At 37.6% G+C, this 22560-nt stretch overlaps 2 protein-coding genes across 8 annotated transcripts in view; one reads left to right on the top strand and one right to left on the bottom strand.

Annotated features, from left to right (window-relative positions):
• Window positions 1–14251, bottom strand: part of ctbp1 (C-terminal binding protein 1) — a 39368-nt gene extending 25117 nt beyond the window's left edge. The window contains exons 1-2 of one of the 6 annotated variants that reach the window (XM_079892356.1): window positions 14136–14251; window positions 13742–13907 (exon numbers count right to left, since the gene is read on the bottom strand). Coding sequence is in view for 2 of the 6 variants with exons in the window: in XM_079892355.1 (XP_079748481.1) it covers window positions 9011–9071 (61 nt within the window). In the remaining 4 variants the exon portion in view is untranslated. Of the gene's footprint in view, window positions 1–8789; window positions 8906–9010; window positions 9103–13741; window positions 13908–14135 lie in introns of those variants that run through there. The other 5 variants (XM_079892364.1, XM_079892362.1, XM_079892363.1 and 2 more) reach the window with 5 other exon arrangements.
• Window positions 13850–20953, top strand: maea (macrophage erythroblast attacher, E3 ubiquitin ligase). Of its 2 annotated transcripts, none has more exons than XM_079892367.1 (9): window positions 13850–13937; window positions 16783–16965; window positions 17044–17247; window positions 17325–17447; window positions 17633–17709; window positions 17833–17941; window positions 18059–18192; window positions 18402–18597; window positions 19342–20953. In XM_079892367.1, the coding sequence occupies exons 1-9, from the start codon at window positions 13869–13871 to the stop codon at window positions 19435–19437; spliced, it is 1191 nt and encodes a 396-aa protein (XP_079748493.1). In that variant the 5' UTR covers window positions 13850–13868; the 3' UTR covers window positions 19438–20953. The 2 variants fall into 2 exon arrangements, with proteins under 2 accessions (XP_079748493.1, XP_079748494.1); XM_079892368.1 differs by lacking the exon at window positions 13850–13937 and adding an exon at window positions 14332–14524.
• Window positions 20954–22560: the final 1607 nt, after the last annotated feature.

The raw sequence follows: 22560 nt of genomic DNA, 5'->3' as shown, positions 1-22560 counted from the left end.
TGATGCTTTTTTGTTAAAGTACTTACACTACCGTTCAAAAGTTTGGGTCATCACAGTTTTTATTTATTTTTTGACACATTAAATCAAAAGTGACAGTAAAGACATTTAAAATTTTACAAAATTTCTATTCCAAATAAATGTTGCTCTTTTGAACTTCATTTATCAAAGTATCCTGAATTTTTTTTTTTATCATGGTTTCCACACAAAAAAATATAAAGCAGCACAACTGTTTTCAACATTGATAATAATAAGAAATGTTTCTTGAGCAGCAACTCATATTAAAATCATTTCTGAAGGATCATGCAACAATGAAGACAAGAGGAATGATGCTGAAAACACAATATTGCTGTTTTTCCTGTATTTTTTAGCAAATAAATGCAGTCTTGGTGAGCATAAGAGACTTCTTTTGGTAGTTCCGTACACAGAAAAATTGTATTGTTAATAAAGATGCTTCTGCTTTAAGTGGAGGCCACTTCCTTTCTAGTATCCTTCTGTTATCATGCAAAAGATAGTGTTCATTTAGTGGCTCATGACATGAGATAAAGGATTTGATATAGCAAACAATGTTAGTAAGCAATTTTACCACAATAGTCTAATTTTAAAAGTAACACATATAATGCTCAAGAATCTCAAAAGTTATTTGCTGAAATCCGATCCCAAAACATTTTACATAATAAATAACTATTTAGTTAAAACTATGTTAAGAATATTCATACATTAGATACTATGTAGATATAACTAAGTTCATACTTTAGATACTATGTAGTTATAATTTTAATATTGACTTTAGATACTATTAATAACTAATGAATGATAATCCTAGCATCATCGCAAAAACAGCTTTACATTATGAAACACTTTAGTCATTACATCATTATTACTCTGGAAATATGTGGTTAAACTCCTCAAAACTACACCGCTCCCATTAAAATCAACAAAGCTGCCTACACTGGAAGCAGTCGCTTGCTTTTGCAGAGTAGATTACATTTTTCTCCTTAGTCTGGGAATTTATTAATTACACCAGGCATAACCCAGTTGTATAAACGGTATAGCTGAATCTCTCTCAAAAAAACACACACAAAAAAAAACACACCACATGATCCAGCCCTATAGTGGCTACTGGCTATATTTTCAAACAATGTTTATTTGAACGTTATCCCAGATCAATATCTTGCCTCAAAGACTTCCACTGCAAGTGCATTACTGCACAAAATATTTAATTATTACAAGCTGTATAAGCTCTACTATATGTATATCATCTGATAATTCCAGAATTGTCCTTAACTATTTGTACTGAGCCCTAAACATGATTTAATGCAGGTTCAGTTTCTTAACTGATTCACATAAAGGTTTTCCTTAACATGAACTGTTAAAAAACATTTATCAGTTATCAAACATTTATCAGTTAACTCACACTCCACCTTAAGGCTATGTACTGTATGTTGTGTGGCGTACTGTACTGTATTTCTGCTAGGCCTCTGCTACAGTACGTTAATAAAAAGGCAGTCTGGGAACACAGACATACTGTATCTTGCGTGTGTGCGCTCCAGTGGAGAAGTCAGACAGATTGGCACTCATGCAGAAGAGCCCCATTCTTTGTGAATTCATTAGCTCTGGTCAGGACCTCAGGGGACCGTTGGTTTTGGCAAGTGAAGCACAAAGTATGCGTCACGTATGCGATCCGAGCACTTTGGCCACATTGAATAAGCTGGCTAATCATGCCTGTTCCATAAAACGGCACTCATGCATTGATCCAGTAGGAAAATTTATGGAAAATCCATGATTTGTTCACGAAAAGTCAGGTTTAACTCGCTTCCAATTAACCATTAAAGGGGTGGCTGATTATGATTTCACTTTTTTAACTTTAGTTAGTGTGTAATGTTGCTGTTTGAGCATAAACAACATCTGCAAAGCTACGATGCTCAAAGTTCAAAGCAAAGGGAGATATTTGCTTTTAAAGAAATTGCTTTTTAAGGACTACAACAAACGGCAGGTAGGGACTACACGACATTCCTCCCGAGTTAGTGACATCACAAACCCCAAAATTTACATAAACCCCGTCCCCTGAACACGATTTATAGATTATCAAGACAGAATATGCTAATCAGTGACTAGAAGATAACTACACATACGCTACATAAATTCAACAACTAACCATTCAGAAATGTCCTGTTGCATTCTACATGTTGTTACTTCTTGAGTCTCTCCATCAGTAGCCCCGTTTACATGTAGCATTGTATTCCGATTATAACCAGGTGCAAGTCCAATCAGAATGAAAATGCTCCATGTCAACACCTCAATCGGAATAAAAATGCTCAAACCGATTGAAATTTCAGTCGGATTGAAGGGGGTGGAATAAAGCTTTTCATGAACCGATCAAACGAAAGATTACACCATGTAAACGAGCTGATCCGATTACTTTGAGCGTACGTCTTTCTGCGCATGCCTGGTTTTGCGCCAGATAATTCTGTCAGCTAACATTACGCCTTCTGTTTGTGATCCGTTGTGGATTCTGATCACCGAATAAGGTAGGAATATTTATACCCGATGCAAAAAACTATGCACGCTAACCATTACCATAGTAAACATGGAAAATATGTACGCTTGAAGAAATCAGACAAATCATAATCCTGTTTTTATTTTATCTTTCAGTAGCCTATGTCTCGGACTATCCTCTTTTTCTCTGACTGAAAATATAACTGTATCCTTCTGGGAGAGAGTGCTAAAGCTCCTCAGGTCATATTTTTGGTGGCATATTTGTAGAAATGAACATTCTTTCTAAATGTGATGTAAATACGTCCTGTTACTAGGCTACCAAATAAACAGAAACAGACGCGAATAAGTTTTGTGTCCTCTTTCTTTTGTAAACGTTCACAAACGTCATAAACGGTAAACCACTTTATTTATGTGACTAATGTGCAATTTTGACACAAATGAATTCATTAGATAAATGTATCGATTTTTATATTAAACCTGTGGTAAAACATCTATTCTTGGGTTTTAAATATTCAATTAAACAACAAAAATGCCAGCAAACAGTCGCTCTTGTTTTGCGATCGATCAGGCTGTTTCCAGTGATTTCTTTCTGATCAGTTTTCTGATAAAACTTCCTTTTTTTCTTCTTTTTTTTTTTTTTTTTTTACAATAATGATGGCCTATATTTAATTATATGCTATAATGAGTGTGATATGAGTATGAGAATGAAAAACTGATGCAAATACAAAACAAGACAATAATTAACAAAGAACAATAGCCTACACAATACAATAAAATGCCACGTTTATGGCTCGCACTGGCCCGACAGTGGAAACGCGTCTCATGCCTACAACTAAACGCGACAATTAAATGATGCACCATCTTGACAGGATTGAAAACGTGGAAATAATGAGCTTCCAGATCCGGCAGACAAGCTGTGTGCGCATGTCAGAAAATGACTTCGATTGAAAGCGTCAGCACATGTAAACACCAGATCGGTTTAGATAACATCCCATGTTAACAGTCAACCGGAATCCGTCAATCAGAACGATCTCAATCAGAATAGCAAAAAAGTGTGCATGTAAACGGGGCTATTGTTTGACTCCGGTTTGAACATAAAAGGCTAAAAGTTTTAGAAATTTTCAGTGCATGTGTGTGTGAGGTAAAAGGACATGAGCGCTTGAAGCTCCGCCCCCTGTGCCGGGAGCAACAGCTCATTTGCATTTAAAAGAACAGACACAAAACGGTGCGTTTTTGCTCACCCTCAAAAAGTGACAACTTAACATGCTATATAAAAATATCTGTGGGGTATTTTGAGCTAAAACTTCACACACTGGGGACATCAAAGACATATTTTACATCTTGTGAAAAAGGCATTATACCACCCCTTTAAACAAAAGTAACTAGTTTTATTACTTTAAAATATAACATTCCAGACACCAGGCGACAGATAAATGCTAGCTAACGAGTTATGACACAACCTAAAATCTGTAATAACAATTATCGTCACACCTTACAAATTCATGGTACAACTTGTTCTCTAAACAACCCTTGGTAACACATTACAATAAGGTTTCATTTGATAACATTAGTTAATGTATTATCTAACATAGACTAACCAAGAGCAATACATTTAACTGTATTTGTTCTTTGTAAACGTTAGTTAATAAAAATACAGCTGTTCATTGTTTGTTCATTTTACTTCATAGTGTATTAACTAATGTTAACAAATACAACTTTGGATTTTAAAAATGTATTAGTAGGCCTAAATGTTGAGATTATTATTAACAAAGATTAATAAATGCTGTAGAAGTGAGGTTCAATATTAGTTCATGTTAACTAATGTAACCTTATTGTAAAGTGTTACCCTATGCTTTAAAGTCACAATGACATCTAAATTGACTATTCTTATTTCTGTATGGAATATTGCAGTATTGTAAATGATTTATCCGTGCACATCATTATGTTTTATTTATTTATGTGCCTAGTAATCTTTAATCAGAATAACTTCCCCTCCCTCTTGCAACATCATCTCTTCTCTGATGACGTGTTTACTGGCGCGAGGGCGGGACAACCTGTCACCAGATCCACCAATAGCAAACCACCATCCAATCAATTCTCAATGGACAAAATCAAGCCCCGCCCTACATTTGTTCTTGTTCGAGAAGACATTTCACTCAGATATACATAACAATATGGAAGAAAAGACTAGCGCAACTTCTGTTTCATGCCGACTTTAATGTGATTTAGGAAAGTCAAAATCTTCTTAATAAATAGATGGTCAATTTTGCCACTACAATATATTTTCTCTAAAACCAACTGGGCATATTTTCTCCTTGTAAAAGAGCGCAAGGACGGAACAAGGTGAAAACCATCTCAACACCAAACCGCACATCCACCACCGTCAAATCAATTCTGAGCCACGGTAAGAGGACAGCTGGGAAAAGAACCTGTCAGAGGACACAATCAATGATGAATGAGGAATATTGCAACTGGCACCGGTGAAAACCTCAAAAACATATTGAAAAAGACAATAAAGGAGGGAAAAATAGAGGTGGGGAGAGGCAAAGAGCATAAGAAAGATGCCCCTGAGAAAGATTACGCTGCTTAATACACACTGCTGATGCCGCCTCCCTGCCAGCACACACACACACACACACACACACACTGCAGCGTGGCGAATGGGTAAACTCCCTCACATAGCCTATCTTGAAGGGAAGAGTGCGCACGGACAAAATTTCCCTAAATAAATTCAGTGTGACTGAACGCATCCTATTAAACTTGGCTGCAACCGGGGAGTGCAGAAGCAAGAGAATTTTATTAAAACACCCGCTGAGACCTAACAGTCCATTATTAGATCAAAGACCATTAACAGATTGTATCTATGCAATATCTACATGGCGAACGCCAGAAAACAGGCATCGATTCGATCAAGATTACTCTCTCTTGGAGTCTTGGCGCAGCTGGTGCAGTGATTCAGTCAAACAACAACAGACAAAATTCTACAGGATCCTATGAAAGCACTCGATGTTCCGCTCTGCTCTGCAACTACAGACAAAACAGACACTAAACATATGTCCAAAGTAGACTGCACACATCATAACCACTATAGTAAATAAAAATTTTACATTAAAATATGACATTAAATCAATACAAATTAAACACACCAAAAACTGACTACTGGCACTGACTGAAGGGTAAGCGACATTAAAGCAACACTAAAGATTATTTTTTACCTTAAAATAATGTTTCCAAAATCGTTTCAGTGGTTCATCAAGTCGTAACAGGGTGAAAGGCACTTCTGCATTCGCTTTGCGGCCCTATATCTGCTAGAACCGCACTATGCAAGTTTGCCAGATCAGGTAGCGTTTCTGTAGTTCGAATGAGACATAAAAAACTACAAATTTGACTTGCTTTACTGCAAGCGTTACGATAGTCATTATTTAGTTTTTCTTCGTTTCTGATGTCGAAATACATCATACTTTCATAAAATCATGCAACATACTCTACCTTGTCTGTGGACATCGTTCATTCCAAAGCAGTGCTGGATAAACAGCGAGCGTGCGTGCGACAGTAGGCTAAATTATTTATGACAGCGGTAATGGACAATTCCGCTTCCAACCTGTAGGGGGACCGAAGAGGAAAAGTTCTTTAGTGTTGCTTTAAAGGGGTGGTTCAGGATTTTCGACATCGGACCTCATTTTCAAGTGAGCCTGGTTGTTATTCATCAGTGGAGACAGTTTTCAAAAAAATTCATCCAGTCCTTACTTTTGGATAGTTCGCCTATGCTAGGCTAGCGCGAGTCAACGGTGCACGCGTTAGCCTGCCATTAAAACAGTTTTACCCACTCCACAGTACACCAAAAGCAAATAAATTATAACGCCATACTATCGATGTAAATGTCTGTTGAGAGAATAATGTTAGAAATCAAACTACCCTTTCATCACATTGTCAGCGGCAGGTAAATACACTTGCGTGATTGTTATGTGGACCGGCTCTCTCGGTTTCCTAGGTAACCAAATATAACTCCACCGCTGCTGTAGACTGCTTATAAATACAGGGAACAAATGATAACTAATGCAATGTGATGAAAGGGTAATTTGATTTCTAACATTATTCTCTCAACAGACATTTACATCGATAGTCTGGCGTTATAATTTATTTGCTTTTGGTGTAGGCTACTGTGGAGTGGGTAACACTGTTTTAATGGCAGGCTAACGCGTGCACCGTTGACTCGCGCTAGCCTAGCATAGGCGAACTATCCAAAAGTTAGGACTGGATGAATTTTTTTGAAAACTGTCTCCACTGATGAATAACAATCAGGCTCACTTGAAAATGAGCTCCGATGTCGAAAATCCTGAACCACCCCTTTAAGGGCCGGATTTACTAAACAGGGCAAATTAGCATGTGAGCGCAATTCCAAAAAAGCGCCAATAGGAGTGGAAAGTTCTGTGCGTGATCTACTAACGCCGTGCAAATTAATGAACACAGACGCAGCCGGATCGTTTCCAAAATGACCAACACAATCTACCAAATGCAGCGAAAAATTAGCGTCTGGTTTGAGACATGCTTATTTGGGGCTTAAATAATGGCGCAAGTGCCAGTAATTTGACGAACGCAAACCTTAGTAAATCACCTTGCGTGATTAATTTAAATATTCTCCTCCCATACATCTTGCGTCTGAAAGGGAAACTCCTACAAATGCATAATGCAATAAGGTCAGCCTGCAAAAAACAGCCTGCCCATGTCTTTTCAGTGCTAATTTTTCACTGTGTGTCTTTAGTAAATCCGAACAGTAGCAAAAAGAGGGTTTGCAACCAAAGTAAATACTTTGAGCAAGTGGATATGTGGTGTAACAAGCTAAATTCCCTCTAAATCTATTGTAAAAAGATTTTTGTAATTCTTGTATAATTATTCATGCCATTTTTATGACCTCATATTAATTGAGACTATATGAAGCACTTGTAATTTTAAAAACTCATTTGTCACACCACAGGGTGGTAAAAAATAGAATGATTAAAAGTTGTGAACAACATTACAGCTTCAAAATTACTGGCTTTCTCTTTATGCATTGTATTATGGAGCCCCTAAGGGGACATGGTGGTGGAAAAAAATATGAGATGGGAGGAAAAATAATAAGTCAATGCTTTTTTATATATAAATAAATAAGGTGGAACTAACTATTACTAATAGGTAATGAAAATGAATGAGCTGCTGTTTAGACATTCAGGGATGTAAATGTCAAGCACTTTCACAGCCCAATTCAATTTTTATATAGGCTATTAACTTCAGTTTAGCATGTGCAGGATGATGATTCATCAGCCAATGTGTTATTATAGGAAATAAATAGAAAAATTAGCTAATTTAGTTGTAATAAAACAAAATGTAATAAATATTAAAAGAAGCCATCTTACCCCACTACTGGTGTCCTAAACTTTTACAGAATAGCCTATATAAATTACTTTTGATATAATTCTGATTCATGCTTATATATATATATTTTAAAGTCTCATTAATGTAAAGTACTAAATCAACTATTCAATATTGAATTTTGACAATTTATTGAGTAACCATAGCAGGCCAAGCAGAATCCAAGTAAAAGAGATTAATCTTAAAGATAAAATTATTCTTTGACTTATGTAATGGCATATTAATTCTTACATATTTAATTGCCCATATTTTAATTGAAGGTAAGTCATAATAGCAACACTATGAATGCAAATTTAGTGATTTCACTCAGCTACCCTATAAGTTTTAATGAAGGCGAAGGTGTCTGAAATGTACAACTAATTACTATTAATAACCCTATTAATAACCCTAGTAACAACATGCCGCTTGAGGCCTTCTGTGCCCATTCTGCAGGGTCATCTTATTTTACTTCAGAATAAAAAGTATCATTTTTGCTCCACAAATCTAGAAAACATGAATGTGTTCACAAATCCCACATTAACAAATAGACACAAAAATGTTATATTCAACATAATACAATGTCATAGATCACTATTTTCCAGACACAAAATTAGATCAATTAAACTCAAATGTGTTTTCACTGACTAAATCTCACAGATGTTGAATCTAAGATGAAATGACAAACATAAATTAGATTTTGTGCCAATTCACGTATGCATGACTGGATTCCTGCATTTTTTTACATCTCCAACACCAAATCGCTTATAAAAACCCTTAAAGTTTTATAGATATCGTTGGGTTTTTATTAACCACGTCCTAATTCCAGCTTCATATCTCACTTGTTGCCGCCGTTTAAAGGGAATAATGATTAATTTAAAATATCAAGTGACTGTGAACACACTTACTCTCAAAGTAACCTGAACTCTGCCACAGTGTTGACAACTAAGTGCCCTTAAATGCAAGTCAAGTGTGTTAGCTAAGAAAGCCACTCCAACGCCAGTCCACAGCCGCGTTCATCTGCCTGACAGAAATGAAAAGCGCAAATGAAAACAGGGCTCTGTCAGCGCGGTTTGACAAGCACACGCACCCAGGCCAGCTCAAAGAGAAAAGCAAAACAATCACAAACCTTGCATCACCCGCTTTGAAGGCTGAAGTCCCTGAATGTGCCCGGGATTCGGGTAAAACATGCTACGAAAATGTGACCAATCAGGGCCGTCTGACCGGTGAGGCAGCCAATCAGGGTAGGATGCGCTTGGACGAGAACCAATCATATCGAGACTCATTGCTCCAGCGGACACTGATGGGTGGGGGAGGGTTCAGTCGCATGCTCGTGCAGGAAAGAGAAATGTGAGCGCGATGTGGGGTGAAAGCATAGGGTGAAAGTGAGAGTGGAGGAGGTGAAGGGTGAGGAAAGGGAAAAACTTTTTTCTTTTTTTTTCTAAAATACCGGATCGAACTGAAATACATGATTAATGAGACAATAAGCAAAACACGACCCACAACTTTTCCTACCATTAGTTTATAAAATAGCAACATTTCCATTTTGAAATAATGAAGTAGCCTATGAAGGGGTACACAACTTAATGTAATATAGCTTGTATAGATGTACGTACCCCTTAAACCCAGCTGTCCTCAGACCATAACTCAATACTTCATATATAAAAAAATAAATATTACAGGCCTACTGACGTTTCGAAATTTTTATAAGATTTTACAGTGCGTACATTTTGTCAACGTTGTCAGCTATTTAAAAAATAAAATCAAACTATATCTAAAAAATATCCGCATAATCAAAGCTATGTTTTATCTTGAAGGTCTTGACAACTCATTTATAATGAGGTCAGTATTGGTGCTTGTGAGTTTTATAGTTTTTCATGCTTATATTTTCTCTGTCAGAAAACTTTTTAATTTCTTATGTGACACGTTTTGTCCTCGGTTTTGTACATAAAGTCGACATGAAATGGAAGTTTCAATAGTCTTTTCTTCCTTATTGTGATGTATATCCGAGTGAAACAGCCTTTCTCAAACAAGAACAAATGTAGGGCGGGGCTTGATTTTGTCCCTGGGGAATTGATTGGATGGTTGTGGTTTGCTGCTGTGATGTCATGTGAGTGACAGGTTGTCCCGCCCTCACGGCAGTAAACACAGTTTCAAGAGAGAGGGAAAGTTATTTTGATTAAAGGGTACACACAAAAAAAAAAAAAATGTGCACGGATAAATCATTTATAATAAATAATAAATATTAGTCAATTTAGATTTTATGGTGACTTTTTCAGTAAGGTGTTTCAGCTTGATGTTTGTTCTCACACCAATATTTAAAACAATCAAGTGTATTTTTATTTGAATATTAAAAAGATTTAAACTACAATGTTATTCTGTTCTGTTCATCTTCGAAACATGAACAAAGATATTTTTAAGCATTTTGAGCTTCCGTTTTATTAATATATTATACACTATTGTGCGATTAATTCTCTAAATAATTAATATATCACACACTTCAGTTGAGAGCGATCTGCTGTGACATCAATCAAGTTGAATTGTGGGATATAGAGCTGCTTGAATTGTACATCGCAGTAGACTTGCTTCCTCTGTCAAAATCGAGGGGATATATGTCCATATAAACTTCCCTCGTCCACTTCACGAAGTGGCATGTACTTCAAAATGGCGGCAGGTATTCCTCCGAGGGGAAGTGCTTAGGGAAGTTCGCGAGTGCGTGTCTAAAAGTGGAGTGGAACGATGCCATTGGGTGTTTCTTTGGAAGGCTGCATCCTACATCGCTGAAGGCTATTTCAATTTATACCATGGTCTGGGTGAATCCTCGATTATGATTGGCTGCAGGGTGTCCATTAAAAAGTGATAGAGGACACCTAGTAAAGGAGTTCTGGTGAAACTGACTGTTTACCGTTCGAAATTAATAAATAAATGCTCTGACTACATCAGCTGTGAGTAACCATAGCAACAGGCAGTCAAAGTATCTATACACACTATAAATCGAGCGAACTTTAGATTTCGATTGTAAAACTAATTAAAATATAAACGTTTTAAAAATGTGTTATTTGGCAAGTGACCATGGTATAAGCGGGTTAATGCCCTTCGAGGTGTCCATTGTCAGGTATTAATGGACTTTGGCGGAGGCGTCGGACGATTCACACCTCGCCGTCATCTATTAAAACCTGACAATGGACACTTCGTCGGGCATTAACCCTTATGGATCCTTGGAAGGCAACCTTCATTTCGAGTCCTTCATTCAGCCTGTTTTGAAGGATGCATCGGATGTATCCTTCACGGCCTTAAATCACCCACAATCCTTTGCACACATTCCAATTGACGAAAATAAACTGACGGAAAACGAGTCAGTACGGAGCTCGTCTGAGTTTAATATGAAATGTAAGACAAAAATAATGTTTTCGGACATGAATTATCTTATGTTTTGCTGTAAATTAATCACTAACACTAAACTGACAATAATGTAGGCGAAGCCACTGGGAAACCGAAGATGGCTGTCATTCACTGTATTGCATTAATAGAAAGCCAGTTAATATAAAGATTTGTAATACAAAGTATTTTTCCAAAATTAAGTATTATTTTCGTGCCATGACCGTGGGGGCGGGTCTGTGGGAACACCTGTAAAAAAAGAGGCTCTTCTCTTACTAGACCTTCTCAGGTTTAATCGCTGAGGAGGACACTAGCTTACAAGCATTAGAAAGACTGGACTAGGAAGGGCGGAGTCTCGGCAGGATGCAGCCTTCCGTTTGAGAAACATCCCAGGGGGGCAGTGTTTCAGAAAACATTGAAGCTTCCCCGGGCGCCACCATTGATTAGCGGACCATCACCTGCTGTTAGCATTCCATTGACTCACATTCATTTTGGCGTCACTTTGACAGCGAATAACTTTACATCTGAGGCGTTTAAAGACTCCATTTGTCCATTATTTATTTCTAAAGAAACACGAAAATGTATAAAAGGCTCCATTACCTTGTATCTTACGTTATGGCCCGTAGAAGCAGTTTTTGTAAAAATAGGCTAACGGTTGCGTCATAACCACGAGACTCTCTGTCGCACAGTAGAGAGATTACCGTATGGACAGGAGGAGAAGCTCGCGGACAATCGGGGGGACGTGGAGGCAAAATGACAAAATAATTAATCAGAATACTTAGCAAAAGTTGCTCCTGCTCCTAGCTCATGGACAGCTCCTACTCACGCTCTCCGTCTCTGCAAGTTTCGGAAGGGAATGATTCAGATTTCTCTTGGCACAGCTACTAGAAGACAGACGGGTTGCTCACGTCACATCTACATCGTCAAGCTCAGTTTGAGTCTGCGCAGTACGCTCAGCCATCAGGAAGTGAGTGCTTCTAATTGACTTCACTTTTCTCCGTTGAATCCAATGGGGTCGCTGTGTCCATTTCTTTTACTGTCTATGGAAACACCCATGATGTCACTGACGTGAGCAACCATCAAACACGTCCGTCTAGCTCGGTCTTAATATTTTGGATTTTAGTACTTTAAACTATACCTTTAAAATGAATTGGTTGAAACAGTTTAGAAAGAACCCAGCGTCTTTATGGAGCTTTATTCCTAATTATATATTTTCTCAGTTTGGTGGTCTGGATTTTCTTCTGTTATGTAACTACAAAAGTAAAAAATTATACCAACAATATTATCTGCTTTTCATAGGCAGTCTCTTTTGGCTTGGTCTTTGATATTTAAGCACAACTTTTCACCTCATAAATATTTTATTTGGAATAACTGTAATATTTTATACAAGAATAAATCTATATTTTTTCAGAATTGGTTTGATAAAAATATCTTGTTAGTCAGTCAATTCATTCATTCTCAAGGATTGTTGTTTTCATGTAAGGAATTTCTAGATCATTTTCAATTTTCTGTTTCTCCCAAAGAATTTTCAATAGTTATGGGGTTCAATCCCATCAGGTGCTCTTGCTTTATTGAGAGGAACTCAATCTCTACTTCCAGTCTCTTTGAGTTTGGTCAATACTTCTGTTGGCAAATTGTGCTTTGCTTTTCCTTACAAAAATAATAATAGATCAGTCCATTCACTATTTCAGCAAGACATTTGTTACTTTACCGCCTGTGACCGCTTACTGGAATAATGCAGTTGGTAATATATGTTGGGAAAAAAGTGTGGATGCTTCCACATCTCTTTTTTTTTAACCAATAAAGTGAGAGATTTCTTTTAAAATAATTCATAAATGCTACCCTGCAGTCAATACATGAAAAAGTTCAAAAAGGATATTTCCTCCAGTTGCTCATTCTGTGACATCTCTGACGAAACTGTAGTTCATCTTTTTTGGTATTGTCCATTTACGAAAATGTTTTGGCAAGATGTTTTAGGATTTATTAGGTCTGAAATCTATAATGAATGTGTGTTTTATTGGAAGGATGTGGTCCTATATAGGCTTTGTTGATTTTGACCAATCTAAAAAAGGTCATTTTTATGTGATTAATCTGATCTTGTTACTAGCAAAATTCCATATTCATAAATCTAAATATCTAAATGCTAAACCTCTCTTTCTTATATTTGTGAAAGAACTTGAAAATAGGCTACCTCTTTTCAATTAAGTTGTCTGAGAACAAAAAAGCTTTAAAAACATTATCTGTTTGTACCTGTTTTCCTTTTTTCAGTGTCATGTAATTCTCATAATTTGAAATGTTTAATTTATATTATAATTTATATTATTTAAAAAAAAAACGTCCGTCTAGCTCGTGTTTACAAACATAATGGAAAAGTAGCGCAGTGGAATGGGAAAACCGCCGTTCTGTGTGAACGGCCCCTTATAACGACACGATGGTGAGGAAATAATGACAGTATTTTAATTTTTTGGGTGAACTTACTAACCCTTTCAGGACACATCTATGCACCGCCACACTAGGAGGCAGTAATGTCCAGTCTAGCGTCGTTGCCGCAGTGAAGACCAACGCCGAGAAGAAGACGAACAAACGCTCCACAGTTTCCCCAAAGCAAGATGGCGGTGCAGGAGACAGCAGCTCAACTCTCTATGGCCCTAAAGGTGCAAGAATATCCAACTTTAAAGGTCTGTCAAGCCTTTCCTCTCAATACTCTAATCGTGCAACTGAACAGATTCTCTATAGCGCTATATGACATTCATAACCGATCATCAAAACGGAAATGATCGATCAGATGAAAGTATGTGGCTGCATTTATACAGTTAACTGGTTAGCTCTAGGGCTAGGCAACTTAGCAAAACAAGTCTCACACAAACACATCTCACCGGAGTGATCGCAAACAGTCGGGCTGTGACATCGGCTGTGTACACTTATAAACCGATGGATCTATAAAGCAGAGCAATAATAAGTCGAATAATGTCATCGCTGATCCGCGACACTCTTGCGTTCCGACAGTCTTGTTTTATTATTAGGCAGGCGCAGTAATATCCCATCACAGGTTTGTCCACTAGTGCAACCAATGCAGATTGACGAGAACCATTAGCGATGTGGATAGTGACACGAATCGTAATCGTTTGTTTAGCTATTGTATAATCGAGTACTCATTTCGTTTTGAACGCTGTCGTCTGAAAATATGGTCTAGACACAGCATGATATTCGTGTCTCTATATAAATGCTGGAGGAATAGACACATGCCAATGGTGACCAGAGCTCGGTATGCAAGCGATTTATGCTCTATATTAGGATCATATCGCATCGTGTTGCGTTGATCAGTGGCAGATCTTAGCAGGTTATAGCTCAGGTGTTGATTCTCGATGAGGGGCTTATTATTTAATGGTTGGCACACAGCACCTTTGTTCTCTGCGTCACAGGGTTTTCCCGATTGATAGCGTCGATTTGTCTGTTAATCGATTCCTTTCATTGTTTAATGATGAGTTGAATGCTTTGTAACGTGATTTAGTTCATTGATCGCCTGTAAAATGACGCCTGTTTATGTACACGCACACTGAATGTCAATAATATATGGTCTTCATTGCTGTGTCAAGGGCATGTTGCATCTGAGCTTGTCTTGCTTGCTGCATTGGGAATGATTTCCAGTACCTTCTTAATCATTGCATCATGATCTTACCATGTAAACTAGCCACAGTTTTTTTTTTTCGTGTGCAAAATCTTAAGACACATTGGTTGAAGAATGAATGAACTAGCTCTTTTTGTAAGGCACTGATTCTTGTAATATTTTAGAGGGTCAAAGATCATTAAAATGAACACCTATTCAGACAAGCAAATTGTGTAACAGAATAGAGCTCTAAATAGATACGTGTAGCTTTTTTGACAGTTGTAATTATGAGTTTAAGTTATAGGCATAATGGAACAGTAGTTTATCTTCTATTGTTTGATAAAGAAATCAATATCTTAAAATTGTTGATTGAAATGTAAGATGATTTATGAATCAATCATTCAAGCGAAACTGAAATGAAACCCAGCCTCCCTTTCTCGTTCGGCACCAATCTAACTGTTTCCATATTCGCGAAGTATTTGAATGCTAAACTATTATTTATTATGTAAACTAGGCTTTTTACTTTACTCGTGTTTGTGACAGTTGTAATGTAAGGTTTTAAAGTCCCCATGAAATCAAAATGGAAGTTTTTCTGTCCAATCAAATGCTCTCTAGAAACTGAAGCTCCGCCCCCTACATTATAAATAGATGCTGAAGCTGCGGCTAAAATCGGTCACTTGTTCACACATTTACCACACATTTACTATTTTGTACATGATGAGTGACACGTAGTGCACTATATAGGGAATAGGGAAGGATTCAGAAAGTGTAAATGCTTTCTATTGGTGTGAATGTAGACTAATTTCACGGTCACTGAACCGCCGTAGCTCGCACACAGTCTGCTCCGGTCCAGAGATACGAGAGCACAGAGCGGATCATATACGCCAGTCGGCGCAGACCACAAAACATATCGGACCCATTTTAATTCTGCACTGAATGCTGTATTTTAAAGGGATTTGGAGGAGATTAGGAGGAAACTGTGGCTTTACCGAACTGAACTCAACGTCCCCATGACGTTGGGCTATAGTTGTGATATAGGCCTGAACGAAACGCTATTGGCTATTTAAAAAGAGAAGGAGCTGCTCTATGTCCCGCCCTGTCTTCCTGTTTCAGTGGAAATTACGTCAACACATTGAATAAAGCTGCACGGTTCAAGGCACTTCAGTGGGCATTTAAGTTATAGGCATGCATGTTGATTGTTTGATAATGAAATAAATCCATATCTTAAAATTGTTTATTGAAATGAAATATTTGATTCTGTATAATTTTGTTTTTGGCTTAGTTGTGAGCTGATTTATGCATCAGTGCTTTTTTTCCAGTAGTTTGCATGAATTCTGGCCTGTATTGAGGACCTTCCCACTGCCAAAAATTAGGTTGCACCTTGTAATCCAACAAAGGTTTATAGCTTCAATAATAGCATTGACTGATGTAGGGAGTTTTTCTACTCTTAAACATCTTGATGCTACTTATCTGCCCTGGTTGTAAGGTGACAGATGGCCTGATCAAAATAAACTGGCGGATCCTGAGAGATAAGGTTGAAGTTTTATGCATCTCTGCCTCTTCCAGAGCTGTTCATTCTGGCCTAGTGATCATGTCCATCTTTATGACCTTTCTCTCAGATGGAACTACTTATTTAGCTAATTCTGAATCTCACGAGTCGAGAATATTTGCTTACTATGGATCCAGTGGACATTTCAATGCTTAAATCACAGGATTTTAATGATGACTAGAATACTAGAATGTAATTTATCGGGTGAACTAAACCTTAAGTGATTCGAGAGAGAGAGAAATGGAATGATGTATGAGGTGCTTTTTGAATTATTGTCGTGAAGATTAATACCAAGCAACATACAAAGACGCTAGCTAGCCGAAATTGTGCCTACTAATGAACTTCTGTTGTTTATTTACCTCAATAGGTTCCTTATGAAACCTTGAACAAGCGCTTCCGTGCAGCTCAAAAGAATATAGACCGGGAGACCAGTCACGTGACGATGGTGGTGGCAGAGCTGGAGAAAACGCTCAGTAACTTTCCAGTGGTGGATACCGTAGTCTCTCTCCTGGATGGGGTGGTTGAGAAGCTCAGCGCCCTCAAGAGAAAGGTATGCTGAGGCATCATGTTGAATTAGTTCAGTTTTACTGATTCACACTAAAGAGTGAAAGGGTTTCTTATCTGATAGGCAGCTGAGTCTATCCAAGCAGAAGATGAGAGCGCTAAGTTATGCAAGCGACGCATAGAGCACCTGAAGGAACATAGCAGCGACCAGCCGGCCAGCGCCAACGTTTGGAAGAAGAAGCGCATGGACCGCATGATGGTGGAACACTTACTGCGATGTGGCTATTACAACACCGCAGTCAAGCTAGCCAGACAAAGTGGGATTGAGGTGCGTCTCCACTTCCCCTGTGCATCGTGTAAGAGTTTTGAGCTGGTTCTCATATTGGCTGTGTTTTGTCTTTGTAGGATTTGGTGAACATAGAAATGTTTCTTACTGCAAAAGAGGTTGAAGAATCTCTTGAACGTCAGGAAACGGCTACCTGTCTGGCTTGGTGCCACGATAACAAGTCTCGCTTACGGAAAATGAAAGTAAGATGCTGGGTTTGTTTTTCTCCCAGTTTTTACCGTCATTACGGAGCCACAGTATGTTTTGTGGATATATTCGTTGCAGTCTGTGTTTTCATTTCAGAGATGTTTTGTCACGTAGCCTGAAGGCGATGCAATTTGAAAGGTAAAGTTTATTCAGTTTTATTGAAATATGTTCTTGTTCCCAGAGCTGTTTGGAGTTCAGTTTAAGGATCCAGGAATTTATTGAACTCATTCGACAAAACAAACGAATGGACGCAGTAAGGTATGAGACAGATACTAGGACTTCATGGCCATTTTAACTGAATTACTGTAATTTATTGTTAAACATGAATATAGATCATAAGTATTTGTTGATGTTATTAAATAAAAATGAATCTCATTTTAGACATGCACGCAAACACTTCAGCCAAGCAGAAGGAGGGCAGTTGGATGAGGTACGGCAAGTGATGGGCATGCTGGCGTTTCCCTCAGATACGCACATCTCGCCATACAAGGTAAATTACATTTCTGCACCTATATTATCTGAAACTGCTCTGAATTGATCGTTTAATGTTTCTGAATATGCAGTTCAGTGGTCTGCAACTTTTTTTTTTTTTTGTCTTTCCTCCCAGGATCTTTTGGATCCAGCTCGCTGGAAAATGCTGATCCAGCAATTCAGATATGACAACTACAGATTACACCAGCTGGGGAACAACTCTGTGTTTACCATTACCCTGCAGGCAGGGCTGTCCGCCATCAAAACCCCGTATCCTCTCTGCAGTAACGGTCATCATCCTTAGGGTTTTCAGGTTGCATGTCCAGCTGGTCATTTATTCAACCGATTCTGAGTAATGCAGCGATTTTAACAGTATTTTTGGCTAGATGATAATAGAAAGGTCATTGTTTTTAAGTGACTGTAAATGGGACTCTGTTGGTTTAACTGAATAGTTGTTGACCTTAATTCCAAGTTTACAGGCAGTGTTATAAAGAGGATGGCACTTCCAAAAACCCAGACTGCCCTGTCTGCAGTAAGTCGCTGAACAAATTGGCTCAACCTCTTCCCATGGCCCACTGTGCAAACTCAAGGCTGGTGTGCAAAATCTCTGGCGAGGTCATGAATGAGAACAACCCACCCATGATGCTGCCTAATGGCTATGTTTATGGATACAATGTGAGTTTTGAAGCTAGTTTTGTGTCATTTTCCTATTCAGTGTATATATGCTATGATTGTTCTTTAACATGCCAGGGCTGCACAATGAATCCAAATAAAACAACATCAAAACGCGATTATCAAATTTCAAAGGCTGCGATTGAATTAAATATCTGCGCTGCGTGTTTCAGAGTAAAGCGTGGCACTGCGCTCATACACTGAGCAGCTCCTTTTCCGCCCGTGATTGCAGCATCTCAGGGCGGATTGGTTCACAGTGAACGCTGCTTCACACGAAATTCCTCTTTTTGGGTTACTTAAAACATTTAAGAATTGACATTTATGCATTTGGGAATACAACATGTGCCAGTCATCTTCCTATATTTGAAATGAGAAACGCTTATCAGCAGAAGAGAAGCTTTAAGGCCTTCCTGCGGTTTGGTGGTTTAACATTTAAAAATGAAGAAATTAAGGCAGCCTTAAATATTAGTTTTGTAATTTTACAATTGTAATGTAAAATAAAATGATTATATTATTTTTTATTTATATATATTTTTTTATTTTACAGTGAAATATTACTATTAATAATTTTATTTCGTTTTTTTGTAGAAGTAATAATATAAGAATATAATCACAATTGTTTTGGCCCTACAAACAATTGTGCACACCTGCAAACAAGCACCTGAATTATTATTTTTTAATAATTGTGCAGCCCCAATATTATGCTGTATATATAGTGATTTACATTTCCTTGCCTCTGGTTTTCAGTCTCTCTTGTCCATTCGTCAAGATGACAAGGTGGTATGCCCCAGGACCAAAGAGGTTTTCAACTTTTCCCAGGCCGAGAAGGTTTACATTATGTGATGCGAGCTCCACTAAACCTCTGGAACGTTACTTCTCGGAGCCATCGTAGGCTGGGTGAATCTCATGTTGACATCATTTGTCCAAGGGTGTCAATCCTGCGGCCCTTGTTCCATGCAAGTGAAATTCATTGACAATATGCCCTTGTCCTCAACCGGCCTACAAGACCTTTTCTGAACCGATTGTTCAGAATCACAATGGAGTTGTTCTGCGCGAAACAGACTGATGTGACGAGGGAGTTTTCTTTTTGTGTGTGGTGTTTTTAAAATGGTTGATAGTCTGGCATTTATTTAACTTTTCAATAGTGTAAAACAAACCAACGCGACTCCATATCAATTTATCTCAAAGGAGCTTCTGCCTTGTAGTGTGTTAACAAAATGAATAATTCATTTTTGTTTTTTGAACAAGGGCACCCATTTAGGTCATTATTTTTAGATAGATTGTGAGTAGGTAGTTGTAGAGAACACTCTGATGCCTTGCTTTTGCACCTGTGAAATCTGTGACATGCATTTATGTTAATATGATATTTTGACTGACATCCTCAGTTAATGAGGTAACATGTTAAAAAAGCTGTAGCATTTATAGCAATACTGCTCTGCTCTGATGTACAGACAAGACACGACAGTGTTCTTTGGTGTCAGGCCTTTGTTAAAGAATCACATTAGTTCACACAGTACATACTATATGGACTTCTTATATCATAATCATTCATCAAATAAAACTTTCTGTGTATGACCAAAGTCCTTTAAGGACAAGTATGCAAGATTGTATTCTGATGGAAATGCTTACATTTGGAGGAGTCTTTTTTTAATTATTATTATTAACTAATGGTACGTTGTGTTATACAAAACAATATCATATGTTGTTGTTAACTTCATGCTGCATTTAGTGCCGTTTTTTGACCTGAAGGATCAATTGTAAAATAGTAAAGCAGTTTTTTGGGGTTTCAGGGTAGATTCAAATCTTGCACAGTTTATTACATAGACTGAAGTTTATTGGGTTTTTTCCCCCCATTATCAAAATTTGCAGTCTATCCATCCTTGATGCCCTCATTTTGTGATGTAAATGTCTTATGTGAGGTTTATTCTGCTGCAAAACTAATTAATATGGATCTTTTCAAATATACAGGCTAGTTTTACATTTGTCTTACATTAGAATTTCCAAATTCATTGTAAGTAACGTATGTATATACAGTCGTTTTGAGCACAATTTGTAAAGCAGGATATTGGTAAATGAAGGTTTTGATAATGTTCCCCGTGCACACAACCCCAGAAAGTCTCAGGTTTCACAGGATCAACAGCAGGTTACCAATGGAGGGGGGGCTGTCAATGAAAGGCCCTCTGATATTTTAGTTTCACTTTAATGTGCACCAACATCCCTTCCTGTTGGAAATAATTCTCCAAGTATGTGTTTAACTGTAATTGTGAAAAGACTTGCTTAGAAACTGCGCATGCATGTGTATTTTGGTAGGGTAGATGGGTTGTTCGTGTCGAATTGCCAATAAAGATTGATTTGATTATATTGTCATTGTCTGCCTGAAAACGAGGCTGAACTCAAAATGGGGAAAATGAAGATTTCTTACGAGTTCGCAATAAGGTCAAAGAGTAGCACAGCTATTATTTATATGAGCAATTGTAGCCTACTATAAATACAGTAAAAAAAAACTTCTAAATTGGCAGCAGGTATGTTGTCATAATTAGTCTAACTTTTTTTCACTGTCACTTGTTTCGTGACAACACACCAGATGGCTGTACATAAATACCCTTAATTACATACATAAATACACTTAAATATACAAATCCAGAGAGTGATTAAAATCATCATCATAGATGACATAAGATTATTAAATAAACTGCCTCTTTTTACCATCATTGCCAAAATCTCTGACCTTGAGGACAGAGGCCAAAAGCATCAGATGCTGGTGGACGGATTAAACAATTCACCTTAGTAGGCTATTTTTTATTTATTAATTAGTTTTTTCCTCTTAAATAACCAGAGCCGCAGCTCGTCTGTAGGTCTAAGGGGCAGGTGATCATCAGACAAAATATTCTGGATGTCCTATAAAGAGCACATTCAGGGCTTTTCAGAGATACCAAATGTTTATAATTATCATTTAAATCATTTAAATTAGTATGTCTGGTATGTGGCCTTATGTGATTCATAGATGGTACAATGTTGCCTTGAGATAACACACAGTATTTTGTTATGTCCTCTATAACATTTGATGATAGATAATATAAAGTTCTTGAAAATACTTCTTTACTTACCAGTGAGGGTGCACTCATATTTTTGTGGGTGATTAACTGGATGCAAATTAGTGAAAAATGCACTTTTCATTGGGGAAAATATGGAGCCATGTGACCTGTGCACATGTGCTGAAACAAGACACAAAACTGACCCCTGTGGGTCATGTGACCACTTTTTTTTTTCCACTTTTCCACACTAAGAAAAACATTCCTAGCAAGCGTAGGCTATAGCGCTGCTGACTTCAGTAAGCCGGATGAGCCCAAGTACACCTGACTGCGTTATCTGTTTTTTTCAGCGGTTGTTGAATAACATACCTCTGGATGGCGCGATTGACCAATCAGAATCAAGCATTCCACAGAGCCGTGTAGTACAAGTGGGATAATCCACAGCTAGCTGTGCACCACCATTTAGGCTACTTGTTTAATTAAAACCACCATAATACAGTAATGGCATCTACTTCAGTTAAATGTTTCTGGGGGAGAAGAACCCACCCACATTTTTTTTTTTTTTGCTTCCTACGCCCATGCTTGTCTTGACCAAGACAATATTAATCTGCTTCAGCTATCATGTGTTTATTAGTCTGCATCAGGTCAGTAACTAGTTGGTCTATTCTTCGTATCAAATTAATGAAAGTTTAAACGTGCTAATGTGCATAGCCTTTATATTTGTTGTGTTTGTTTTATGTTTGCCCCGAGAGGAATTCCTCCACAACTTGTAACTTTCTAAAACAACATTCAGAGGCAATAAATACTACATTAAGGCAATACTAAGATCATTTTCTATGCATTCCTGTCAATCAACATTAGAGTGCCACCCTCACGTGTCTGCATGTGTTCAGCGATTAGAATATAAAGCTTACAAAATGTTTATCAAAAACTT

Source organism: Squalius cephalus (genome assembly GCF_949319135.1).
Source record: "Squalius cephalus genome assembly, chromosome: 14".
In the NCBI taxonomy this organism is placed as follows: domain Eukaryota; kingdom Metazoa; phylum Chordata; class Actinopteri; order Cypriniformes; family Leuciscidae; genus Squalius; species Squalius cephalus.
This window is presented reverse-complemented; position numbering and strand designations above follow the sequence as displayed.